At 41.8% G+C, this 16,965-nt stretch overlaps 1 protein-coding gene and 2 non-coding genes across 5 annotated transcripts; all 3 read right to left on the bottom strand.

The window, feature by feature from the left end:
* Positions 1-3,482: 3,482 nt before the first annotated feature.
* RPL21 (ribosomal protein L21) lies at positions 3,483-8,309 on the bottom strand. 3 transcript variants are annotated; one of them, XM_005149769.2, is made up of 6 exons: positions 8,182-8,309; positions 7,022-7,100; positions 6,411-6,472; positions 5,195-5,307; positions 4,407-4,557; positions 3,483-3,620 (listed from the first exon to the last, which is right to left on the bottom strand). In XM_005149769.2, the coding sequence occupies exons 2-6, from the start codon at positions 7,086-7,088 to the stop codon at positions 3,531-3,533; spliced, it is 483 nt and encodes a 160-aa protein (XP_005149826.1). In that variant the 5' UTR covers positions 7,089-7,100; positions 8,182-8,309; the 3' UTR covers positions 3,483-3,530. The 3 variants fall into 3 exon arrangements, with proteins under 3 accessions (XP_005149826.1, XP_030905388.1, XP_030905389.1); XM_031049528.2 differs by lacking the exon at positions 8,182-8,309 and adding an exon at positions 8,149-8,179; XM_031049529.1 differs by lacking the exon at positions 8,182-8,309 and adding an exon at positions 7,324-7,342.
* On the bottom strand, positions 5,003-5,135 carry LOC115946626 (small nucleolar RNA SNORA27). Its single transcript, XR_004080678.1, has one exon. It is a non-coding gene; the product is annotated as a small nucleolar RNA SNORA27 (small nucleolar RNA).
* Positions 5,532-5,606, bottom strand: LOC115946622 (small nucleolar RNA SNORD102). The gene has a single exon (XR_004080674.1). It is a non-coding gene; the product is annotated as a small nucleolar RNA SNORD102 (small nucleolar RNA).
* Positions 8,310-16,965: the final 8,656 nt, after the last annotated feature.

Genomic DNA, 16,965 nt, shown 5'->3' with positions numbered 1-16,965 from the left:
AAGCAGCTCAGTAGGTTGAAGCAACTGGAGCTCAGATTAGCTGTCCTCAAGACTGTTTTCCCCGATACACACAACAGATTATAAAAGCAGTTGTTTGTATATCCTCTTACAGCTGCTTACCTGCCTTCTCCCTCAAGGAATAGGGCTGAAGGTGTCTGAACATCCCAGACCCTGCTCAGGCATGCACACTTCAACTGTTCCCTCCTGGGGTCCTCAACCTGCAGCCCCTCTGCACAGGCATGATTCCTCATCCCCAGTCCTTTCTGCCCTTTCACTGACCCTCCTGGCCAGGCACAGTATTAGCACTAACTGCCTGCACAGCCCTCAGGGAGCCTCAGGTCTTGGTGCCAGTGACAGGCTAAACCAGATGAAGCTGACAGCTCAGAAAGCTTCCTTTCTTCTTCTCCAAGAGACAACAGGAGATACTTGGCAGGGTCTTTGGCAGGGAACCAGCTGCAAAGTCCAAGGCAGTAAAACCTGGTTAGGAGCCGACAGCTCAGCCCCACCTCATAATTGGGCTCCGAGGAACAGAGACAAAGCACTGCACTGAAGCATAACAGCTTGTGCTAATCCATAAGCACTTTATCCTTTCACATGTTGTATAGGGACAAGCTGTGCACCAGCTCTGGGATAATGAAGCCTCTGTACCAGAAGAGGACTGGAAGACAGGCAACATAAATACCGAACTTCAGGAAAAGTGACTTTTGAATTGATTCCTGAATCCTAGAAGCTCAAGGTGTGTCCAGCTACACCAGAAACCTACAGCTTTGCACATTCCACAACAGTTCTCCACAATTCAAAGTATCACGGAACAAAATTCATTCACAATGTGACATTCAAAATGTCACAGTGTGAAAACACCCTCTCTGTAGCTGGCAGGCTCACTGCAAGATTTTGCTTTCCAGGCACAGCCTCAGAACAGGGGTGTAGACAACCAGTTACAGCTAATGGGTTTAAGTGTGTATAATCCCTTCCAGAGCAAGCCAAAGGGGAGAGGAACCTGCAGCTCCAAACACCCTAAGAAAACATGCTTCCTCCACCCAAGGGGGTAGAGGCTGAACTGCCAAAATCACTCATTCCCCTCCCAAATCTTCTGCAAGTTTTGCACATACATAAAACTATTCTACCAAGAAAGACACTTTTCAATTTAGACACTAGTTTCATGCCTGAAAGTGTCCTGACAGGCAGTTCTTCCATAACTTAACTCACAGATCTTTACCTTTTGTCACAACTGTGCTGAACACATGGGAAGCAAACTTCTATAGCAGGTACTAAGACTGCTAAATACCTGGGTTGTGCTGCTGCAAACTTGAGACTACCAGGAAAACTACCACTGCACTGAGGGCAACCAACAGGCAACATCTATAAACCTAAAACAGGTTAAACTGTAGCTAATTTGTCCTGCTTTCAAACACTCACCCCCGCTCAAAAGGCTACCCTCTTCCTGTACAAACCAGCTTCATTTTCAGTCATTTCTGGGAATCCTGACCAATGAAAGCATTCCCTCCTTATCCTCCCACCCCACATGCAACTTCCAAACACATTTATGAGTATCTACTGTTGCATAGTGACTTTAAAAACACCGTCAGTAAACAGATTGAGAACTGTTGTAATGCAGTTTCTCCAAAAGCACAGCTCTTAAATGAGATCCCAGCATGCTGCCTAGCCTTACTATTCCAAATTGTTGAAAATAAATTCAGAAGCTTATTACTCCCTACCACTTACAGTTACTGGTAACCATCCCATCACGATGCTACGGCTAATTCACTGCTATCCTGATAGTTAAGCACAAACCAAGCACGGAATCAAATAACTTACACAAGCACGTGAAGAAAATGTAAAAACACCATCACTGAAGATTGTACCCAATGAAGCCTCCCACTTAACTCCTGCTTTCCTAATGAAAAATGATGCTTATCTGGTGAGCCAAACAGGGATTTTAAATTGCTGTGGAAACTGGCAAGCCAAAGAAGACGATAAAGTTCTAAGGCTCAGCATACAGATGTAGCTGCTTCAACAAAACCCTGCCTGGTCATAAAAGCTAAACTCACAAAATGTGACAATAGAAGTTAAGATTCATTGACTTTCCTTCAGGAGACGGTGGTGCACTCTATGTCCAATACATATGGTGTCAAAAGACGCTATCAGCATCACCTATCAGTCTGCTAATGGAGAAGCTTTGTTACATCTTCTTCAAGGCATTTCCAAAGTCATTCCAACAATACAGCCTATTTTGTCTTCTGAGATGGAAGCTTGGAGAAACTTCAAACATAGCATCTGCTCACTGGGACTTTGAGCATTCAGTACCTAAAGCCTGTCACCCTTAAATATCAGGCCAAGCCACACAATGAATTCAACGTCCAAAAGCTGCATTCCATGAGAATGGGAACACTCACAATCAAATGGTAGGTAAGAGCAAGCAGCCATTAATCCCTTTATCTATAAAAAACCTGTACAGTTTGACTGCTTAAGGCACCTCAGAATTAAGGGCAAAAGAAAACCTCATTCTTTCCCAAACTTACTAGTTGTCCTGCAACTACCTATTCAACAGTTTTTAACAGTCAATACCTACAAATGGCTTGAGGTCACTAGCTTCTCTAATGTTACTCTACATGTAGACATTACTGGCAGCTAAGCAGTGCCTTACACCACACTTTAAAAGGTAACCAAGCAGATTACCCTCAGCACTTTCTTTAGCACTTCTCACAGTTTCAAACAACGCTTCACAAAAACAGCACTGGTTAGTTAGTAGTCAGCTGAAGATTTCAACTTAAATGCTGGGGTTTGTGAAGGAAGTATCAACAGATCAGTGGCATGAGAGGAAGGAGTTCGAACATCCAGGGAAAAGTTTAAATTCAACAGACAAGAAATAAACATACAAAATGTTCAGCTATGACAGCCAATTAAAATTATAAAAATCAAATCACAAAGCCTGGCAGTTTTGGAATTAAAGTCTTATTTCTAAACCGCTATTATTTCATAAGAATGCTTATTGACCTGGGGTATTCTAAAACCCCTTTCTTCACAGGTTCCAATGGCAAACCACCAAAATCTGCCTGTAGCCATTTCTTAAAGAGGTTGCTTTCAGAAACTGTTTCCACAATTCTTCGGTATTAATCTGAGGCCCCTTAACCAAAAGTTTCTATTAGTGAAATCTGAAGCTTGTTATCCCTTTTTCCACAAAAAAAAAAACCTTCAAGTGACACTACAATTCTTTGCATGTGTCCTTACTTTACTGGTGAAATATTCCACATTCTCTCATATCGCCACATGATCACCACTAAGCTTTAGCAAGTTTCAGTGTTCCCAAAATTTATGGTGTCTATGAATGACTAAACTGATAAGCAAAAGCTGCAGATGATGTAAATGACCAAGCACAATGTAAAGCAAGCTGAATAAACAAACTTCAGTAAAACAAAAGGTTTCTTAAGTACCTGCTAAAAAGAAAACAACAAAATCTGAAGAAATGAGCCACAACCACATACACTTGTCCAAAACCAGATCTTTAATTTACTTCTTTTAAACGTGCCTTATGCCATGAATTCATAGGGAATTGGCTCCAGCAGCTCTGGGTCCTTGCCATTAGTTCTCACAAAGTGTGCTTCTCTTGGTGGAGCAGGCTGTAAACAAAGAAAAAAAACCAAACTCATGGCACTAAAACTCAAAAGCAACCTTACAGAAAATGAATTTTGACAACCACTGAACACCTTATTTTATTGACATTACAGCGATTTTACCATTAATCGTTTCTTTGCACTTTGATTCAAAGAACAGCAGCCAAAAATTTATCTGCTAGGAACTGTACTTGACTTTGCTGAATGCAAAATCCCTACACTCTACCCTCTGCAATTTACTAATCTAAATTAACACGAAATGATGTACCCTGCAGTTCCAGAAGCAACAACTGTTACCGTACTCTCTAAAGTCTAGCTATTAAGTCAACACTGATCCTAGAAATCAGCCAAAGCTTCTGCTGCAGATTAGCAGCAGAACAGGAAGCATCTGTCCCTCTGTTTGCAGCCAAGGCTGCCATCTCCACCCAGGAACACCACAGGTCTGTTCAGGCATCAAACATATCGTACAGGTCAGAGGCAGACACACTGCATGCCGTCACTCTGCTCTGAAAGAAAAACCACCAAAAGTAACTTCGATCACAGTCCTTTTGAAGGAAGTGAGGGTGGGAGCAACAAACACTTTCACACAATCTGCCACAGACATGGAGTTTTCAGAATAGGTGTTTTTCTGGGGGAGGGTTTGTCTTTGAAAGACATAAAAAGAGCTCAGAAACAGCGTAGCATTGGTATTTGGGAAGAATACAACATTTTACTCAACTGGTTTGGTTTTAGCTGTTTGGGGGTTTTCTGTGAATTGAATCAATCATGTGTCAACTACAATAGGAGTATTACCTGGCGTTTCAGTTGAACCCAAATGCCTTTTTCTTTTGCTTCCTTTTTCTTCCTTTCATTCTCCTTCACACGCTGCAGAAAGCTGTCTCTGCTCTTGGAATGTTTAATATGCTCAATGCGCACATTGATTCTCTTGGCAAGAATCTTGCCCCTAAGAAAGAAAATCAGTTTAAATCTACTGCACTTGAAAAAAAGGCCACTTCAAAGCTAGCTTTATGGCCCTCAGAGGAGTAACTTCATAAGCAAAATCACAGATAATTTTTCTTTAAAGAGCAACCACTCAAAATATACTGCTGCAGATGCAAACCATATATAACTTTGGTAACTGAAAGCTTATTAATATATAATAATGTGCTGACAATTTTGGATTAAGATCATTGAGAACATGTAAATTTTAACTTTGTAGCATACAAAGAAGTGTATTACTATTGCACTCCAGTTCCTGGAAAAAACAACCAGCTCTCCTTTTCTGTCCAAGCTGTTCAAAACCCAGTGAACAGAGCCACAGGCTAATAGTTAAAAGGGCTTCAGTACCAATATGAGATCTGGCTGAAAAGCCTTGTTAAGTAATGTCACTTTATGTGTTGCTCAATAAAAACTGTTTCCTCTGACAGGATCCAAGTCAAATGAGCATCATTTGCTTGGGTTATAAAAAGGATATACACTTTACCCACCTTGAATGACCAATCAAGACAATAGCTGTCTAACTGGCAAAGTGAAAGGAGGGTGCAATTACAGATCAACTTTCCTAAACACTAATTGTCAGGAAGTGGAATTTCAGTACTTACTTGACCTGCTTGTTAACAATAATGCCCACAGCATGCTGAGTAACATTATATACCCTTCCAGTCTTGCCGTGGTAACACTTGTGGGGCATACCTTTTTGAACAGTGCCCATACCCTGTTAAGAGGTAGAACAAGAATAAAGTGTAAACTTTAACATGGGGAAGGGGAAAAAAAACCAAAAAACACCATCAATGTCTTTTCTTTCAGAAGTTATTTATAGTACAGATTTCAAATTACTTGAGATACATTTAAAAATACTCACATTTTATCTGTACATTAGAATTTATAGCCATGCATTTGTATCTGAAGACTACCAAACTTTGCTGTGACAATTCTGGTTGCTTTCAGTGTCGGTGAAATGACTGATCACTTTGCTTTCAGCAAGCAATCACATGAGACAATCATCATCAAGCTCCAGTGTATCAAGAAGTATTAATTTTGAACAGTGCAGTTCTCAAAAAGTCAAACAAAAAGCAAGCAAATTACACACCATCTCCTGTGTGATGGTCAAAGCTCTGCATTTCAAACGAAACAAAATGATTCAACAAAGTAGGAATCCTTGGTGAAAGACTATCAGATTCACTACAACTTAATTTTGAAAGTACAGTGGGTTTTGAAGGACAAGTTATAAAAAGTACCAAGTGATGGAAAATGCTGCTTCACTTTCCTCCTGTATTAATATATATGATGTATCCTTACATTTATTTCTTAGTTTTTAGATTTAATACAGCTTCACAATGATGATCCCTGTACATTCTTATTTTAAGTATAGTCCTACAGTGATACGGGGTCACAAGATGTGTCAGCTACACCACCATAATGGCTCTTCTGAGTAGCAGCTACAAGTTAGGCAAAACAGAAAATCTACTAAAATGGGGGGGGGGGTCCTTTCAAAGTAGCAATAGTAGGCACCGCACAGTAATCCCAGTATTAGATATGGCACCTTTCACTCATGGTTTTCAGCTGGACATGGGAGTAACAAAGCACAAATGTTTACATACACATATATATATATAAATAAAACCCTACACAAACCAGTGTGACACTGAAGTGTTACTTCTGGTTCAGTAGCACTGTTGTCCCAGTACTGCTTCAAAAGTGAGTAGCAAGTACTTGTATACAACCCAAATAACAACAAAAAAAAACACCTCAAGAAACTGGTGACTGAAAATAATTACACTACTTTAGCTTTTAACTACATAGCATTATAGAAAGTACCTTAATATCAACTATATCACCCTTCTTGTAGATGCGCATATAGGTAGCCAGAGGGACAACTCCTGTTAAAAGACACAGATTTGGATACTTATGAAACCCCACATTTCACACACAAGCAAAAATAGGTGGGAGACAATAATTCAAATATAAATTCAATTTAAAAAAACACAACACTGAGAAATCAAACCATTTTTAAAAGCAGTAATTACCTCTTCACATACTTCTAATTTAAAAAAAAAATTCAACTAACTCACGAAAATAGAGCTTTACTCTCACCCCCAGTGCAGAAACTGGAAAGGCATTAAACTACCACTTTGTTGTGAACACAGCTGTTCCCACTGCACATTGCTAAGAAGCAAAAAACTGTACACTTTGTAACTCGTGAAATATTTTCTTCACCTTCAAATTAATTCTCAAGCACTGACAGAATCAGTGTTGTTACTGTCAAGCAATCAGAATCCAACGCATAAGCTGCAAAAGCTGACAGTTTGTGTATCATGCAGTAGTTTTTAGCCCAAATTGTCAGAAATCCTTTGCCACAAGCCATTTACAAATGCTACCTAGGGACTGAACATCCAACGGGCAGTGTTCTTACTGTAAGGTATACTCACCATGTTTGCGAAAGGGCCTTGAGAACATGTAACGTGTCCCCCTCCTCTTTCCCTTTGTGTTCGTCATTTTGGTTTATTACTGTAAAAATTAATGCAAATTATTCAGAAACAGGAGTTGACTGAAAATCCAACTGACATCATTTTCAGACATGAAAAATCAAGACTTCAAGCCTGTTCAAAATTCACTTCCAAATTACTAGGTCTATTCAAGGAATGCCATTAGCTTAGCTATCTACAGAAAACAGTATTTTTTAAAAATCACCACAGGGTAACTCAGGTCACAATGGATGTTATCAACTTACCCAGGTCAACCTTCTACTTAAAGTCTACCAGACCAGGCTGTGCAGGGCTTTGTCCAGTCAGGTCTTGGAACAATTCAAGGATGAAACGACTACTACCCAGCTTTGCCTCTGGGCAGCTTGTTTAGAACCCTTTCTCATGATTTAAAACTTTCCCCTTATACCCAATGTGAGCTTCTCATTTTACCTCAAGCCATTTATCTCATGCTTCTGCCTCATGCCCCTGTCAACCAATTTGCCTGTAACACATGTGGCTCCTGCCACATGTCCCTACCTTGCTCATGGGACTATCAAGTGCCCCCCCCAAAGGCACCTCTATTCCTGGTGGACTAAATCTAGTCACCTCAGCCTCTCCTCACATATCATCCACAAGGCATGATTCCTGCCCGTAGCAAGGGGGTTGGAACTAGCTGATTTTAAGGTCTTTTTCAACCCAAACCAGTCTAAAATTCTGTGATTTACGGGCCACTATGTAATCTGGCAGAAGGTGTGCACACGGTCAAACAGACCGGACGCCAACCACCAGGCCCGCCAGCGAAGGCCGAGCCGCGCTGCTCCCCATTCCGGGGCCTACCTCGGGAGGCTGCCACAGCCGCCCAGGCTATGCAAGGCCGGGCTGACCGGGCTCGGCGCCATGTGTGCCACCATCCCTCAGCAGCCTCCCGGCCCGGCGCCCCTACCCGCGCCCTACAGGCCGCGGCCCCCTCACTCCCTCAGGCTCCAACCACAGCAAGTCCTCGCCGCCCCAGCCAGCGCCCGTGGCCACTCGGCCCCGCCACCAGCGCAGTGGGACGGGCTCCGGCCGCCCTCCCGGAGCCGCGAAGGCACCTGAGGCAGCAAGCAGAGCTCAGCGAACCTCACCGTGCGTCCGACAAAATGGCGTCCCGGGACGAAAGGAAAGAGGCGGTGCCGCGGCCGCACTTAACAGCGGGGCCTTGGCAGGGCTGCCCGAGCCGCGCCTGAGAGAAACTCCGGGGAGGCGCCTGCCGCCTGCCTGTGTGCGGTGGAGCAGCTGCAGGGGGCTCTGGGGCGTGGAGCCTGCAGGGCAAAGAGGGGTCTGTGAGGCTGGGGTCTGACCCGTGGCTAGAGCAGGGACAGGTACCGGGTTTGTCATGGCGCTGAGACGAGGCTGGCAGCGGGAAGCGTTGTCTGTCAGGGATCCCAAGGAGCGAGTGCTGTGCTGGGGTGGCTGGCTTGCTGTCCACAAGAAGTAACGTTTGGTCATGTTGACTATAAGAAGCCAACAGCATTAAAGAAGCACACATTAAAGAGTCCAGAGGAGGCCATGAAAATTATCAGAGGGCTAGAGCACCTCTCCTGTGCTGACAGGCTGAGAGATTTTGGCTTGTTTAGCATGGCAAGGGAAGGCTCTGGGGAGACCTTAGAGCAGCCTAATGGGGCTGAAAGAAAGCTGGAGAGGCACCTTTTACAAGGGCAGGTAGTGATAGGACAAGGAGGAATAGCTTCAAACTGAAAGAATGTAGACTTGGATGAGGTGTAAGGAAAAAGTTCTCTACTGTGAGGGTGGTGAGGCACTGGCACAGGCTGTCCAGAGGAATTGTGGATGCCCCATCCCTGGCAGTGTGCAATCCAAAGCTGCCTGTAGGTCTATGAGAGCCCTTTGCTGCTGTGTGTCTGTTACAGCTGCCTGACTGGGGACCATGTAGTCCTGGACAGGAAAGCATGGTAGGAGAAGCAAGCCAACAGCAACAGCAGAAACCAAAAGGCTGCTCAGTTTTAGGGTTTCTTATGGATTTCTTCTTATTATAATGCCATCATCTCCAATTGGTGTGGCAGATGTTCCACACAGATAAATTAAGCTTGGATTCTTAACAAAGAGCCTTTATACAGCCACAGGTTGCATCAGCTGTGTGGTGCCTGAAGATGGAGCGGGCTGGTTAGCAGCTTCCAGAGCTGCTGGCATGACTCACTGTGTTTGTGCATCGTCAATCTTCGAGCAGACAGGATCATCATGGGAAGCTGATTGCAGGGAGTGAGTCAAAAGAGGGCCTCCTTCCCCTGAGCTGAACACGCAGGGACAGTTCAAAACTTGTCTCGGCAAGAGTTACCCTGCTACAGGAATTTCTGTTTTGAGTGAAAGCAGCACTTATTTAATTTAGGGGAGGGATGATTACTTAAAGCTGCATATAAAAACATATTTGATCTTCTGACTAACTTCACAGTTATTCTAATGTTGTCTTGCAAAACTTAAACCCTTTCTATCATCATTTTAAAGCTAGTTTAATATTTATGGATTGCAAGAATGGATATGGAGGACTAAATACACTATCAGGTTCTGCCTCCTGGCAGGGCATGTTATGACAGACAGAGGCCCTGTCTCCACATGAGACCTATTGGAGTAAAGTGTTAAATTTAGAAAAACATGTCTGTATTCCAGCTCCGTACCATGAAAATTCTAGAATTTGCAGCACCTGGTATCTACACATTGAAAATCCATATCATTTAATATGCATTCAGCCTAGGAACCATGAAACTTCTCCAAGCGTGAAGATAGTTATGAGCCTGAATAGCTCTTAAGCAGGGAAGCATATTGGCAACAGATAGAGAGATGTCAGGGAGGATATCTAGCAAAATAAAGACAGGAAGCCAAATCCTAAAAGGCATTATTGAATAAAGGGAGATAGGTATTTTCAGTGAGCTGAACACCTTACTCTTGCCAAGGATTGACATAGAGGGCATATCTGTACATGGAACAGGAAGGAGAGGGGAAGAAACTCCACATGTTAAAACTCCTGTCCACATACAGAGCATGTAAGTGCAAATTGTAAGGGAGCAGTAACTGTGAACTTAACTGAACTCTCCTTTATTTGGGGCCAAGGAAGACATTCAGGATTTGCTACATTTTTTTTTTCCTGAATAATTGCATGATGGGCATATTCAAAATTTCAGTAATGTTTTTACTCATAAAATTGACTTTGATTAGCACTTTCTGGGATCCTTGTTCAGCTCCATATTTCGAAGAAACAATCATGTTTCAACATTTCTTGGCACTGGGCAAGCTTTCTGGATCTGATCCAGAAGTCCATCGGTCTGTCCTATCTACCAACATTTCATACACGCCTTCCCCAAACTGTGCCCCCCTGAGCACTTAAAGGTTGCAGAGCCTTTGTATATTGCTCACAAAAGGATTTCTTAATAATGGCTGTCTCCAACAGATAGAGGTGCACAAGTTGTGGGGTGAGTTCTTGCCTGGAAACTGGAGCTAGCAGCCAAGCAGACATGGGGAGACCTGCAGCTCTACATTCCAGACTTCATGTGCTCCCCTTACTGCCCTGCCTCATCCCCTCAGAAACCCTGGCTAAACTGCTCTTCCTTCATCAAACTGCAGTTGTAAGATCCAGATTCCAGTTTCTCTTAGGCTGTAGAGAAAATACCACATCTGGTACTGTTTCAGAAACACATCCTCAAGACTGGGGTGAATGCGAGTGGCAACGCCCATCTTAACATGAAGATCTAAAACCCCATGAAGGTCCCAGGTAGGTGCTCCACCCATTAATGTGCTCTGGAAATCTACTACACCATGGTAGACTTGTGTTTTCCTCCCACTCTCTCTGGCTTGGAGACCAAGACAGGGAAAGCAGCTTCAGTGAGAGCCAATTCAAAGCTGCTGAGGAAAGGAGCTTGAAAGGGAGTGCTCATTAGAAGTCAGAGGAGTGGGGACTAGATAAACATCACTTTGTTTTTCAGAGGGGAAAGTACCATGCCAAAAAAATAAATAAACCCCAAACATTTCCTGTCCCCAGGCTCCCACAGTCAGGATTCTGGTATCTTCTCTGGGAGAGACCCATTTTTTTTCTGACACTTCTCTCCAGCATCTGGCCAACAGCTCTCTCCAAAGAATAAACGTGCTATGATGATTCTGCACATGGGGTTGTCAGGAATCCTTCACTGAAATTTTAATGCACAGTGGGATCTGGCTCGCTCCTACGCTCAGAGGACCAAGTGATACACAGAGAGATCTGGAGTGTGACATTCCATTTGTGTTAGGTTATTCAGCAGGGGTGTGGAAAGAATTTAAATTAATGAGAGTTTGTAAAGGGCTCTGAGGTGAAAAATGAAAAATATTCCCCTTCAGTAGGGTGTAGATCTCCTGTGTCTCACATGATGCATTCATTGCATGAAAAAAGGTAGCTAATTAGGACTGGAGCAAAATTTTAACAGAAATAACTGAGAATAGGTGTTAAATAAAGAGGATTGAAATCTGCAGTTCCTCTTGTGATAACACTGCAAAACGAGGAGTCTAAATTGAAAATCAAGATTGTGAAGTTAATTGGCTACCCTGTCCATATAGGCACTTTTGATCAGAAAGTTACTGACCAAAGTCATCTGTGTCACCTCTTGAGTTGACCCTTTTGTTCTGCTCTTTGCTCTTTCCAAAGGAATTGAGTTATGTGGCATTTCAAAGTCATGCTTCTGCTCCCTTTCATGAACTCTTTAGCTCCCTGATGATTCTATCTCTAACAACATTTTATTTCTGGTTGCCCAACTCCTCATCCACAAAACCCACTTGTAAATATAAGCCTGAGCCTAGTTTCGTGGGAATTAAAATCAATAAAAGTTGAGTCTAAGCAGCAATTCACCTTCCAAAAATGGCTGTACAAACTCCTTCAATGGGTCTGCTGTGGAATTGCAGAGATGTCTCTACAAGTGGCTGTACTGAGCTGCATTGCCAGTGGGGCATTCCATGGAGAGAGGAATGGGAAATCCCTTTCTCAAAGACACAGCATGCCTTTGAGAGAAATACAAAGGCAAAAACTGTATAGACCAAGAATTGTGATGAGGCCTACCATGTCATACATGAGGGAAAGTTTTTGTTATGCCGAGGTTACATATATATTAATTCAAAATGTTACTGGATGCAAGTAGATTGATACTGAAGCCAAACAAATGGCCTTTTTTTCCCATCATTATCTTGACTGCCACAGAAAATCTGATATATGAACAAGCTCTGTCATTCAGCTGCTTATTTGAGTAACATGGCATTCTACTTGTATATGTACGTCGGTGAATACAGCATTACTGACCATGCAGAAGTCATCAGGATCTTCCAAGTACTCTGTTGTGTAACTGACCAGCTTCTCGTGGGTACCAAATAATACAATCAATTTATCAAACTTCATTTTAAAAGCAGTTAACGTCCCTTTCCTACCTTACTAGTGGAGCGGCTTCTCAGGAAGCTGGTTTCCTCCATGTATCATTTTCTCAAATTCCTCATGGTACCACTTTTTTGAGGTCACCTGTCCTTGTGTAACCTCCCCTGAGTCCAGCCCACCAAGCGAGGTACAAGCAACTCCTCACACTGTCAGCATCAGCTTGCTGTTTATTTATCTGTTTTCACTGCATGCGATTAGCCACGTTAGCTGACACAGCTGGTAATTACAGACACCTTTTGCTCCTTTTTCATGGTGGAACTGAGCTGCTGCAAGAAGTAAATCTACATAAGATGGGGATTTTTGTGGGGCTTTTCTTTTGATAACATATTGAATACAAATATAGAATTAGCATTAAACTATATTTTTAAAAATCTGTTTTTTCACAATCCCCACTAAGCTCTTTGCTGGCCCTCTTGGGAGCTGTTCATTACAGTTGAAGAAACACCTGGCTTAATAATTAGGAACATACTGCTATTTTCTCTTTATTTGTTCATGTCTGAGCTTACATGTACTTCTAGCTGGAAGAACAACAACTGTTGTTTACACAGAAGAATATCCCCTTTACACCTTCATTGTACTAAACTAAATAATCCAGGCTGTTGGAGCCTCCAGACACACAGCATGCTGTGTGCATTTGCTCTCATTCCCACACATCTCTCTTGGGTATCAGTGACCAGATTTGTACACAATAGTCCCAGTTAGATTACTTAATGTGCACCCATTATTTCTGAGATGCTTCCTGTTATTACTGAAATTATCACAATCCACAAAACATAAAGCTCCTGGGGTTGATATTTTGTTTGGTTGGGTTTTTTTGCTGGCTGTAGATGTTTCAGTGTTTGTCCTTAACCTGCTAGCCAGGAACTAGGAGACAACATTTTAATCTTAAACACTCATCAATGGCAGGCCTTAGTGATTTTGTGGGCGCAAGGTCAGTTCTCACACATTTATGATTTTGCTCAGGTAAAACTTGAAGTGTCTTCGAAGAACTTTTGTCTATAAGGAATAAAAAGGACAGAATTGGCTTGTAATCACTTTAAAATAGATTGGCCAAGCCAAAACAAATACGCTGTAAGAAAAGCTGCAGGCTGGCAAGGGCCAGATTTAGTTGATCTTTTCCTCATCTGATTTCTAGCATGTGACTATTTTATTCACTATGAAGTATAATTTTAACATAAGCTTAACCTGTGCTAATTAGTCTTTCAAGACAGGCTTAACTTCGGGGGGCAAAGTGATTCAGCTTTAAGTAGATCTCAATATAAGCTTTGCTGCTGAAATGTGATACCTGATCTAAAGTATCATATATAAGAACAGTTTATTGTAATGGCACACTGAGTTTGAACTGATGAAAACTCACTGAAACTATATTACAAAACATTTTGGTTTTGGTGCTAATTCTCAGGTGAGTTTGCAGATGACACCTAATTGTTGGGAGCGATCAAATCCTTGGAGGGAAGGGCTGCTATTGAGAGGGACTGGGACAGGCTGGAGAAATGGGCTGCAGGAACCTTTAAGGTGAGCACAAAGTCCTACACTTGGGTTGGAATAACTCCACACAACAGGACAGGCTGAGGGCTGGCTGTACAGGAAAGGGCTTTGCTGAAAAGGACCTGAGGGTGCTGGTGGATGACAGCAATATGCCCTTGCTGCAAAGTCAGCTACATCCAGGACTGCATTAGCAAGCGGTTAGCCAGCAGGGCAAGGGATTCTTCTTCTCCGTTTGGCACTTGTGAGACTATACCCAAAGTATAAATCCTGATCTGGGCTCCTCAGGACATAGAAGACATTAATATACTGAAGCAAGCCCAGTTGAGAGCCACCAATGTGCTCACAGGACTGAAGCACAGGGACATACAAGAAGCTGGAAGAGTTGGATTTGCTCAACTGGCAGAGAAGGAAATCCCTCTTCCACTGTTTCATGGGAGGGTTAGGAGAAGATGGAGCACACACCTCTTGGGTGCACAGTAGAAGGACAAGAAGCAATGGACAGAAGTTAGAACATAGTAAATTTCTGACTCAAAATAATAAAAATGTTTTTAATGTAGAAGTGGTCAAAACTTCAATTGGGTTGCTCAGAGAGAATGTGGGATTCACATCCTTGGAGCTATTTAAAGCTCAACATGGCAACCTGATCTAGCTGAACCTACTTTGAGCAGGGGATTGGATTAAAGACCCCCGTAGGCACCAGAGATGGTCTTGAGTCTATGATGATTCCAACTTCTCAGCATCAGGTGCTGTAGTTTAAAAAGGCAGAATGCCTGATGGATGCAACAACATAAAGTAAAAATGTTAGTGGAATCATTCTCTATAAAACACTCCATGGCATTGTATTACTGTATAGGCATCTGAGGTAGCCATTGCATTTCTTATTAATTATTCTAATCAGAGCCATTAACATAATTGTTTTTAATTGCTTATGAAATGGAAAAGAACCTTGCTGAAAGGAACATGCTATATAAAATATTGCTGGTTTTATTTCAAGGAATGTTTTCTACTTAGTGCTAGCTGAATTCCAGTAAGCGCAAATTTAAATTTATCTCCAAACTATGCCAAATTGAATTTGCTTTTCTGTATGAATACATAAAGACAAAGTAGAATGTTTATGATTTTAATAGTGCTACAAAATGATCTTTTTAATAATGCATGAAGTAACCAGAGTTATTGCAAACTCAAGTACTGAGCAGATTGTAACAACCTTTCAGTAAACATTATTGTCTTACTCAAGTTCTGCAGATCTTCTGGATGCTAAAACAAAATCCTATCCTGCCTCCATGGCCTCTTTGTGAAAGAAAAGGAAAGAAGAATCAAATACAGAAACCACAAGAGGAAAAAGCACACTGTTTCCTGCACCAAAGCATTTCACATGTGATTATAAGTCAAATTATATATTCTTTCCTCAGTGCTTTAGCAGTTAGACTTTGTGGTCAGAAAATGTCAGCCTTCACTGAGTAATGTGCTTTTTTGCAGGCCAGCCAGCTTTCCAAAATGAGAAAGTCTGTAGCTCCTGCAGTCTTACACATACAAGTATCTTAAATTATGAACCTGAGGTACAGATGCTTTAAAAGAGTTCTATTAAGAAACAAAAAAAAAGGTGTGCTTTTATTTTCACCCTGTTTTGAACATTTTCAGTCCTGCCATCATGTTTTTCAGTTTTCTAGCTTATTGAGCCACAAACTTGTTATAATAAGTAAAAGGTGAATTTTTCAAGTAATCCTCATCACCTGAACCCTGGCACCGTGGTTGCAAGGGAACTATCAAATGTCACAAGGCTTGCAATGAGAGAGTTGGCTACGCTCTGACAATTGCTGTCAGTGAGACAACAACAGCTGCTCTGAACAATCACTACAGCCACAAAAGAACAAATTAATGGTCAGTCAAGGAGAAGCAAAATGGAGAACAAAGGATAAACTTGACCAAGCTATGACCAACCAAGGGTAATCTAAACCAACTTTCCCATATGTTTAATAGGAATAATAGCACTTATTTATGGAGCATGGTTATTTTCAGTTATCAGTTCATTAATATTTGTGAAATGCTGTGGTGTCTTTCATGGAATATGCAAAATAATGCAAAATGTGAGCTAATAAGCATATGTGCTGCTCCAAGGCAACCACAGCTTATCTGAGGGAGAGAGGATGTGTAGGTGAAGGGGGAAACAGAGAAAAACAAACACATGGCAAATGGCAACAAGATGTGTCACAGGGGAAGAAGAGGAAATGAAATCGTAGGGGACATGTAAGGAGGAAATGAGACCACATGGGACAAAGAGGTGATGCCTGGGTTACTGCAGTATAGAGACACAGGCACAAATCTGTATGTAACTGAGCTTTATTACTACTGCTGCTCATGCAGTAACCTGTTGTTTGTTGTCTGTTTTGGGTTTTGTTGAGTCTTTTTGGTTTGTTTTTTTTTGTTGTTTTTTTTTTTTTTAAGAAAAAACTAAGTATAACCAGAGAAAAAGAAATAGAACCAGATGGGAGTATTTAACTGACCATCTGCAAGTACAGAGGGTAACTGTGCATTTTTCAGGATATAAATCTTCCAAGAGGAGAAATCAAAAGCATTATACTTCTGTATTGCTGACAGAGTGAGCATTGTTTGAGAACTGATTGCAACATGCACTTGAACAATAGCTTTAGATCAGCGGAAGCACAAAATACGGCTGTGACATATGTTTCAATTAAAATAAAAATAATTAACCACCTGTTAGTGTCATGAAAAGCAGAGGCTATTAACAGTAAATGCTCTTTAGCAATTGTGTTATCTCCACAAGGCTGTTTACAGTGTTTTGTCTACCCCTTATTAATTTTTTCCACTGTGTAGCTATCTGCCTGCTGTTTTACATATTCCTCCTCAGCTTCCTTTATATCTTGGTACTGTAGGAAACTGATTAGTGGGGGAGACTGTAATGATACAAAGGCTCTTCACCTGGAGGTTCCCTGTTGTCATATTGTGCGTCAGTGTTGTTATT

The sequence above is a fragment of the Melopsittacus undulatus genome, chromosome 2, assembly GCF_012275295.1.
Source record: "Melopsittacus undulatus isolate bMelUnd1 chromosome 2, bMelUnd1.mat.Z, whole genome shotgun sequence".
Lineage (NCBI taxonomy): Eukaryota > Metazoa > Chordata > Aves > Psittaciformes > Psittaculidae > Melopsittacus > Melopsittacus undulatus.
The sequence above is the reverse complement of the archived record's forward strand: the minus strand, read 5'-3'. Positions and strand labels throughout refer to the sequence as shown.

Bases quoted from the DNA above. Each gene is read 5' to 3' on its own strand.
- RPL21 (XM_005149769.2), bottom strand. From the start codon at position 7,088: ATGACGAACACAAAGGGAAAGAGGAGGGGGACACGTTACATGTTCTCA. The intron at 6,473-7,021 runs GTGAGTATACCT...GTCTTTTAACAG, and splicing joins AAGGCCCTTTCGCAAACATG to GAGTTGTCCCTCTGGCTACC. The intron at 4,558-5,194 runs GTAAGTACTGAA...TTTCTTTCTTAG, and splicing joins ATTGTTAACAAGCAGGTCAA to GGGCAAGATTCTTGCCAAGA.